The 8,797-nt window shown below is 53.0% G+C and overlaps 1 protein-coding gene across 1 annotated transcript; it reads right to left on the bottom strand.

The window, feature by feature from the left end:
- Window positions 1-661: 661 nt before the first annotated feature.
- Window positions 662-5,662, bottom strand: LOC128730861 (uncharacterized). The gene is made up of 2 exons (XM_053823947.1): window positions 4,963-5,662; window positions 662-1,953 (listed from the first exon to the last, which is right to left on the bottom strand). Exons 1-2 carry the CDS (start codon window positions 5,660-5,662, stop codon window positions 662-664), a joined length of 1,992 nt encoding a protein of 663 aa, XP_053679922.1.
- Between the last annotated feature and the right edge of the window lie 3,135 nt (window positions 5,663-8,797).

The following is an 8,797-nucleotide window of genomic DNA, read 5'->3' as shown; positions in this document are numbered from 1 at the left end:
GCTTTCAAAAATCGGTGGCGGCAATTTCTCCGAAATGAAAAAAAAAAAGACACAAGTGCACGATGCATCAACCCGCAACCCAAAGCAGCAGCAGATAAAAATGAAGGAAACTCATCACACACACCCACCCACCCACCCACACGGGAAATGAAAGCCAGCGTAATGAAGCCCGGCGACGTGGGGTTAAAGGAGAGCACTTTCATTTCACTTTCGTTTCATTTCGCACCGCGGGAGGACTTTCGAGGCGAGTGATTATAATTAAATTATCTAATTACCTAATAAGGCACATGCATTTCTTCTTGTAATTGCGTTCGTCTCTGCATTCGCTCGCACCCCGGCAACCAAGGAGTCCAGGAGTGCCCTTTTTTTCCACGGCGCGCGCCTGTGTAAAAATCAATTTAAAATGTACTGATCGCGCCGATCGCGCCGATCGAACCGTGCCTGCGATACAAACTAGCGATTCTAGCGATACTACCGTGTGCTAGTATGCGTGTGTGCGTATGTGTGTGTGTGTGTGGGGGCCACCCACGGACGTGATTTGGTAATGGCCGCCATTCTAATGCCATTTTCCGTCGATGCGCCATGTATGTTACAAAAACGTCCCAGCGTGTCCACGTGACTTGCGCGGGATCAAAGCGACGAACCTGCCGACGGGTGCCGCTCATCGTCTCGGTTTCCCAAACGTGCCAGACGAACCGGCCACCTCCGAGCGACGCCGGAGCGTAGCATCATCCGTCAACTCGAGCCCGGCCACCATCTGCGCGATCTCACGCTCCTTCTTCATGTCGGGCGGGTTGAACTGTAGACTAGCGAGCGAACCATGGCTGCGGCTGCGATGCTCCTGCCGGATCGAGTAGCTGAAGGCGCGCTCGTTCAGGTGCCCCTTGCGCCGGTAGATGCCCGTCCCACCCGGTGACTCCGCACCCGAATGCCCCGAGGCGTCATCCAACCCGGCGGCGGCCGATTGTGCCAGCTTGCGGCTGCTCAACGACAGCGGTCGGCTGTCCGCGAGCGATCCTGGACCACCGCTGCCATTCGGTGGTGGTGGATACGCGAACATCGGTGGCACGACGGGCACCCCGATCGGGATGCTCCCGTTGCTTCCGTTCACCGCCTTGCCCTTGTCCTTTTTCTTCTTGCTCGTGCGCGGATGCTGCAGCGTTGCGTACTGAGGCGCCAGCATCATGGCCGGCAGCGTCATGCCGGCGTGTGGATGCATCCCGGGATGCGCAAGACCCATGCCCGGATGCAGCTGGGCGTGGGGATGATGGTGGTGGGGGTGGTGGGGATGGAGCATGGAGGGATGGGGAGGAAGGCCGGCGGCCAGCGCCGCCGCCACCGTACCACCGCCACCGTTCATGCTGCGTGGCCCAAGCGTATGAAACTGGCGTCCCGGAACCTGCGGTGGCAGCGGTGGCGGTGGTGGCGGAGGACCCGCGCCGGGATGGCCCGCCATCATACCGGGATGGGGGTGGTACAGCATCAGGCCATGATGTGCGGCTGCCGCGGCGGCCATTGCTGCGGCGGAGCCGGCTGACCGACCTAGTGGATTCATGTGCATGGGACGTGGTCTTATAAGCGTACCGGATAAACTTTGACTGCCTACCTGCTGGTGTTGCTGCTGGTGTGCGCTTTTCGATGCCTTTTTGTCCTTTTTGGACTTTTTCGGTTCCTCTTTTGGGGGCGGTGGGACGGGCACCGGGGCGCTTATCTGACGCGCGCGTGCCGGGCGGCCAAGGGTGGAGCCACCGCCCACGCCGCCACCACCACCACCACCGGTGCTGCCACCGAGACCGCCGGGCCCGGAGTAGATATCGTAGTGACCATCGTTACCAAAGCCGATGCCATCGATCTGATCGGTCGAGCCGTTCCACACCTTGTGATTTTCGTCGCCATTGTACAGCGAGCTTTCACCGTCGTCAACCACCTCCAGATCTGCGCTGCTTGCATATACTGTAAGTGGGAGAGTGAGAGAGAGAGAACGAGAGAGAGAGAAGAGATCATGATGAGTGTGTGACGGTGGTGTACGCAATTATCGCACGCGATTCAGGTGACCGAAAACACCGTCAAAAAAATCACTTTCCACCCGAAACAAAAGGAAAACCCACCCCAAACAACAACAACAACAAAACCGGAAGCCAATCGGTGGGCAAATTTCACCGCACGGGAAATAAAAAAAACACGCACGCGTTTACTCGTAACTGGGCGAGATCGCGAGATGCTTAGCCTGCTAAGCCGTGGATGAAAAGAAAGCTCCTTCAACTGACAGTTCTTTGACAGCTGTGACACGTGCACGAAGGGACACTTTTCCACGGCGCACATTAGTGCTGGCGTATCACGGCGAATCAATAATCGTTCGATCGCTGGCACCCCGGTTAACGTGCTGGCCGCTCAACAATCGCCCATCATTACCAGCCGCAATCAGGTGCTCACAATTCTCCCAGGCTTGGTTGGGAATGCTGAGATCGCCACCTTGCCGCATCCAACGCATTCCAGCGCCATTTCCCATGCACCATTTTTGTGTTCGCTCCACCTCGAGGGAAGCGTGAACTTGAAACCCCGCTCAACACGGGAGCCCTCGTGGCCACACAATGCCACCAATGTTGTGGCTCAGATCTAGATCACGAAACTGGAGACTCATCGCGCCTCGATTCGCTCGCCATTTTAATGAACCACAAGCGTGGATTGGCGTGCTTTGCGACTTCCTGCAACTTGCAGACGGAAAACCACGGGAAATCTTAGCGTGACTGGTGCGTCCCACATTACGCTGTACCGCTCGCTCAGGGAATCACTGCTCGGTGTTCGTGCCATTGCACACTGATGACTTGACGCCATCAGCCAACAAGGTCAGGTGTGGCTGTCGCTTCCCACAGACCACCGTTTGAGGGCTTTCTTTTGCCTCCGAGAATGATCACGTCATATCGTGTTTACAGGGCGCCATTTCCCTGACGACAATGGGTCCGCATTCCTGTCGCGTGGCACGATCGAGAGGAAGTTGCTGTGCTGGCAAAAAAAGAAGCACCTCGTTCTAAACCCTCGACGTCTTGTATCCTGACTCATCCGAGGCGCTTTTATGACGCCCGAGCGGTGTGACAGCGTAAAGCGTGGTTTTGAGAGGCAATTGCACTGCGTACTGTGCGCACTTACTCGCTGGCGTTACGAAACACTCCCATCAACACCGCTGACCATGCGTGTAATATGGCTACACTTCCAAACACCAATCGCCGCACCGTTGCACAATCGCAACCGGGGGCCGCTGATTCCGGTTCGATTCCAACGTCTCGCGGGAGTGGAAATGTAAAATTATTACTTTAAAATAACGCGCACACGCCAAAAGGAAGGAGATGGCAAAAAAAAACACACACACCCCCTGCGGCTCATTTGCATGAATGGGCGCGCGTTATGCGCGGCAACGGATTAGGAAGTTGCCCGATTTTGCCAACTCACCGGCCCCATTTCTATTCCTACGATCGATCGATCGCGCGCGAAGGCGCTCCATTCGAATGGGTGGCCACTAAAACGCAAGACGTGGGGTGTTCGATTTAGGTATGACGAAACCAACCTTGCTAATTGGTTGCTCCCTTTCGAATAGCCTTCCAACCGATCCGACGATCGGCCCTGGCGACTTTGTACCGAGCAAGTGCGAAAAACGCCTCCAAACCAAAACCGCTTGCGGTCGTTGTTCACCAACCTCGTTCGGTGTTTTGCAAGCAAAGCCGTGGTGAACGAGAGCGCGCCTGAGCTGGCAAACAAACGCTTCCCTCTCGAGACACGTGGTCAAGACCCCACGATTCAACCTGCTCGATCGGTACCTTTTCGCGCACTCCCTCCCAGTGTTAAATGCTTTATTGTTTTCGGGGCCCTCCGTACGTGCCTTCAACCCTGGAAGGCCGGTTTCGGTTTCGCTTCCTGTGCGATATTTCGCAAAACGGCCCTGCGCTCGGTCGGTTGGAAAGCGCGCATAGTGGGGGAGGGTTTTGTTTTATTAGCCACCGTGCGGTGCACCGATGGGTGAAGGACCGCCCGACTACGTTTGAGATTGGTTTGAAAATTATGAAATTTGCAGACGAAGCACCCGCGGCTCGTTTCACGGTCGTGCGTCAGGAACGAGCGTTCGATGCACGGACCGTTGACGTTTGGCTGGTGGGTTATGCGCGTACGAGAAATGGACGTTAGTCGTCCTAAAGCACCACACCTGAGCCCAACATAACCACCCAGCTGTGATGCGGTGGGCTCGAAAGGTCAAGGCTGCTCATTGGGTTTATGATTCATGTGTGATCGCTTCGCTTTCATTCGTGCTTGAGATGAGCCGCCCAAGGGTGTCTAATCAAAGCTCGCAGTGGAAAATGCTTCTCGAAAACGGCAACCTTTTCGATGCTCGATCGCACCATCGGAAGATCAATTCGCACCAATTAGGAGCATCGTCTAATTGCTCGATCACGATGCATCACGCGCCAGGAGATCGCACAAAAGTCTGCCCGATTCCCGGACGATAGCGCATTTTCGGTGTTCGACCATCCACACAAGTGACCACGGGAAAACCGGTTTACAGCCACCATTAGCGTGTGGAACAACGTACGTGTGTGTGTTGTGGGTCACACCGATCCGATCGCCACATTGACGCACTTGTTGGTCAACAGCAAGCATCGAGCACGGGAAAAAAAAACCTGCAGAACCACATCTGCGGCCATATCTCAGTCGTAGGGTTGCAGAATCGCGATGTCGGGATTTGTGTTTTTTTTTTCGCACCCCAAATTCCTCCACCAATGACACTGGAAGGTCAGACGGCCAATTCACCGGCACCCCGTTGCGCCACCATTTGCACCGTTCGAGGGTGGTTCCATGCAGCGATGCAGCTCTTGAAAGGCCACCCCAAATTCAACCCACCCACCGATCGAACGTGCACCGGAATTCGATTAGCATGGCTGCTAATGGACCCCAGGCCCACCTATGGATACTTACGATTCTTCACCGTGTACGCGTCACCAACGCCGTTCATCGTCTGCCGACCAACACCAACGCTATTCAGCGTAGTCGTACTGCCAGCACGTGATCGCCAGCCATCACCGGTGCCGTTCGATTTTCCACCGATGGTGCCATACACACTGCTCGATCCTCCACTTCCGGAACCACCTTCAAGCTGCCGAGCATACGAGTTATCAGCGTACGCGTGGAAACAACAGCGCACGAGCGCATTTGCGGCCGCTTCACGCTTGCAGATGAACGTGTGACACTCGAGCACCTTAATGCCGGTAGTACGCCTCAAAATGGCCGCGAAAATTGGCGGATGCTGGGCGCGAGGTGTACGCGCAAACGGCGAATCCAGCGGCAGAAACTTTGGCTCCGGGTTGTTGTTACCACGCTCCGGAATCAACACCTGCCGTACGGCGGCACAGTAATGCAGCGAGTCGATCGGGAAGAAACGGGTCACCTGCTTGCGATTTTCGTCCACGTTCTCGAGCAGAATACCATTCGACCAAACGCTCAACCATGAATCGATGCCCTTCGCACCGAGGGCACCTTCGGACGGGTAGAGACTGCGCAAGGGCTCCTGGATGCCCTGCAACCCATCCTTGCTCTGCCGAGGCACGGCGCTGCCCAGGTACAACACCCGGCAGCGGCAGATCGGTGTTGACTCTCCCATTGTGCGCGTGTCCTTCATGCGCCTAGCCGTGCTGGTCCTGTGGCCCGGGGTGCAGATCCCTTCAGATCACAGCGGTTTTCGTGGCAGTTTTAGGTCCCGCACGATCGCGGGTAGTTTCACACTCACACACTCACTCACAGGCACTCGCACACGCGTAGAAGCGAAGAAAAATCACCGATCACCGTGCTAATGCCAGGCGACATCACGATCGTGCACCGCGAAGCTGTGAAACCGAGAAAAAGACCTGTTACAACCAATGCCACCGTACGATGCAGGTGTACGAAAAGAAACTGTCACTAGCTTTGCCTCTCTCGAAGGTCAAGTCACTGCAAAAAAAAACCTCCCCTGTGCTGTCAACACAACTGATCGAGTAAAAAAAAGCCCATCTCTATCGGGCCATTATGAGCGATCTTCACTTGGCAGATTTGACCAAGTCTTCGAAAAGTGGCCCAAAGTCTCTGCGTCTTTTTCCTCGACCGCTCTGCCACAACTACAAGCGAGTGAAAATGATCTTCTCCCACACTCACTCACTTACACACATCCGGGCACATTTATCACCACCAACACCGCATTCCAGCCGATCGCAGGTAGTGCTGGCTCGCTCGATCCACCGCGTTTTGTATCCCGCACTGGGGCACAGGAATCGTTCTCCGGACCGGTCTTACCGGGCTGTCGGTTCTGACCACTGAGATGGATTTTTTTTCACATTCTCTTCACGAGGCTTGATCGGCGTAATGATGGCGAGCGTGAGACCACACAAACATGCGAACACGGGGTAAATGTTCCGTGGATCCAACAAACGAACGATCGATCGACAGGCGGACAGCCCTTGCTTGAAGATCGTTCGTTTGTTGGCGTTCGTCGCTTTGAAACGCGTTGAAATCTTTCGATGTCATACGCGGGCGTGCTCACGGAGCGGACCCAGAACCCCCGAAACTGCTCGGAAGGAGCGTGCGAGCCGAGCTTACCACGTCAGCAAGACGCGATGTCGCGAGACGTGATCAAGGTGACATTTGCAGCCAGATTTCGCCCGTACGTCCACTGTTTTGCGGTTCACTTGTGATAGTACAGCCGCGCGTTGTAACACTACCGCTCTGGTTGATGCTGGTTTAAGTCGATTTTTTATAACGTTTGAAAAAAATATATAAATAAAACACTCACTCTGCACGATCACTGAACGAGTACGAGATGGGTGTGCTCTTTCTCGCACAGGCGCACGATCGCTATACCCTGCGAAACGTCACGATAATGCCTTCCACTTGATCCCGGGGATGGGTCTCTCTCTCTCTTTCTCTCTCTATCTAGCTCTCTTTCCTCAACACCCCGTGTCTTGGCGTTCCACTCTGAACCACACGCAGCACACGCGGACCGTGTGTTGCCACGGCGAAGGCTCACAGAAAAATGACGTGGATCGTTCCAGTTTAACACCAACCAACCGTCAATGGTAGCGGGTGATGGATACGGTGATGGACAAGTAAACGCAATCAGCACAGAAATAACATTTTTATCAAATAAAATTTTACATTCATGGAGAGTTGTGATTAGTTGTTTTACAAAGCATGATCGGCATATTGTAAAACCATTGGAAAAGTTTTTAAAACAAAGCAACATAAATGATCAACGACCCAATTTGTTGGCTCAGAAGGGCTTTAAATTATTTTAACAATGCTTCGTTTAATGCGCTATGAAATCCTACGAGTCATGTTTATTGATACATTTTACATCATATTGTCAATTAGCACATTATTACTACATCAAATGTATGGGAACTGTTTTTAACGGCGTCTTTTTCATATGATAATCTATTTTTTTTTCATCACATAAACATCGAATAATTCATAAATGTTCATCACATCGACGTTAGTTGATTCGACGAGCCTCATTTGATCATGTCGACTATATCGACTCACGCCTTCTTGTGTGTCTCGGCTAAAGGGAGTCGCGATCGGAAATATTTCACCATTCTTTGATTCAAATGGGAGATCCAACTTCATATCAATGCTAAGAGCTGCGATGTTAAAATTTATTATAAGAACAACAAATTATGTTCTTCATGAACAGAGTGTATGAATATGAAAAATAAGCTCCTTTAACATTTATCATAAATATACAATTTAAACAAATCAGGTACTGCAAAATAACAACATATATACAGTTTATGAAAGAATGGAGAAATTATTGTAGTAGCTGTCACATCACTTCTATTAATTGGACGTACCTTGCTTTCTTTTAAAATCCATCATCAATTTTATTAAACTGCACGCTTAATGCATACTGTAAATAATGCACTGCACAACGTTTACTAGCATGATGCATTGCTCCGTGGTAAATTGATTAGCCTTCCCAAAGTGAGCTATTTTCCACGAGCACTCAAACACAGTCACACACACACATGGAGTAGAACATGGATTATGTTGATAGTTTGATCGGATCGATGCCACGCCTCATTATGTCCGCAGTTAACGTATTAATTAGCCATCCTGTCACGACGATAGCCTCAAGCAAATGCTCCTGCCCAATTGTCGGCTAAGCATCCATCGATCCTGCCACCGCGTGCTGTTAATGTTTCATCGCATAAATTAATTACCCATAAGCAGCCCGATCGCGTTGCGCAATGCGCGTCGCGACACATGTCAAGCCACGCAGAAAGCCTTCAATCGATTTCGAGCACCAAACGGTCCGCCGGAGTGGCGGTGCCGCAGGAAAAACTGTAACACCGATCGCTTCGGCCCGCGCTCCTGCGAGTGGGGCAACTCGACTGGCTCGCGAACGCCCAGCCCGTTGTTATCGACGGACCAGTTTTGGCAGGAACGCAAGCAGTACGGTTTTCCACCATCCCCACCAAGCACTGGACGACGATGCACCGATGCACCGATTGCATGGGTTGTCCGGCTGCGTAGGGCAACGCGAATGCGCCGGTTTTTGCACCGATGCATCGCTATGCAAGGGTGAAAAAGGGTGGTTGGAAAATCACCTTCGAGCTGCCGAGTTCGTTACGTCGCCACACTCTGGGGGCTCGCCCTGAATCGAAGCCGTCCGCGAGGCTCCTTGGGAAGCGCCTGACGCCCATCGTCCATCAGTTTTCCTCACGATCCCGTCGAGTGAAGTGGTCCGCCGGCAACTCCGTCAGTCCGTGTGCGCGGGTCGGGCAAG

This window comes from Anopheles nili, chromosome 2, assembly GCF_943737925.1.
Source record: "Anopheles nili chromosome 2, idAnoNiliSN_F5_01, whole genome shotgun sequence".
NCBI classification, from domain to species: domain Eukaryota; kingdom Metazoa; phylum Arthropoda; class Insecta; order Diptera; family Culicidae; genus Anopheles; species Anopheles nili.
This window is presented reverse-complemented; position numbering and strand designations above follow the sequence as displayed.

What these genes read in the sequence shown, in the direction of transcription:
- LOC128730861 (XM_053823947.1), bottom strand. Translation starts at nt 5,662, where the DNA reads ATGAAGGACACGCGCACAATGGGAGAGTCAACACCGATCTGCCGCTGC. An exon ending in CGCGTACACGGTGAAGAATC is followed by an intron (nt 1,954 to 4,962) that starts GTAAGTATCCAT and finishes TCCCACTTACAG; the next exon opens with TATATGCAAGCAGCGCAGAT.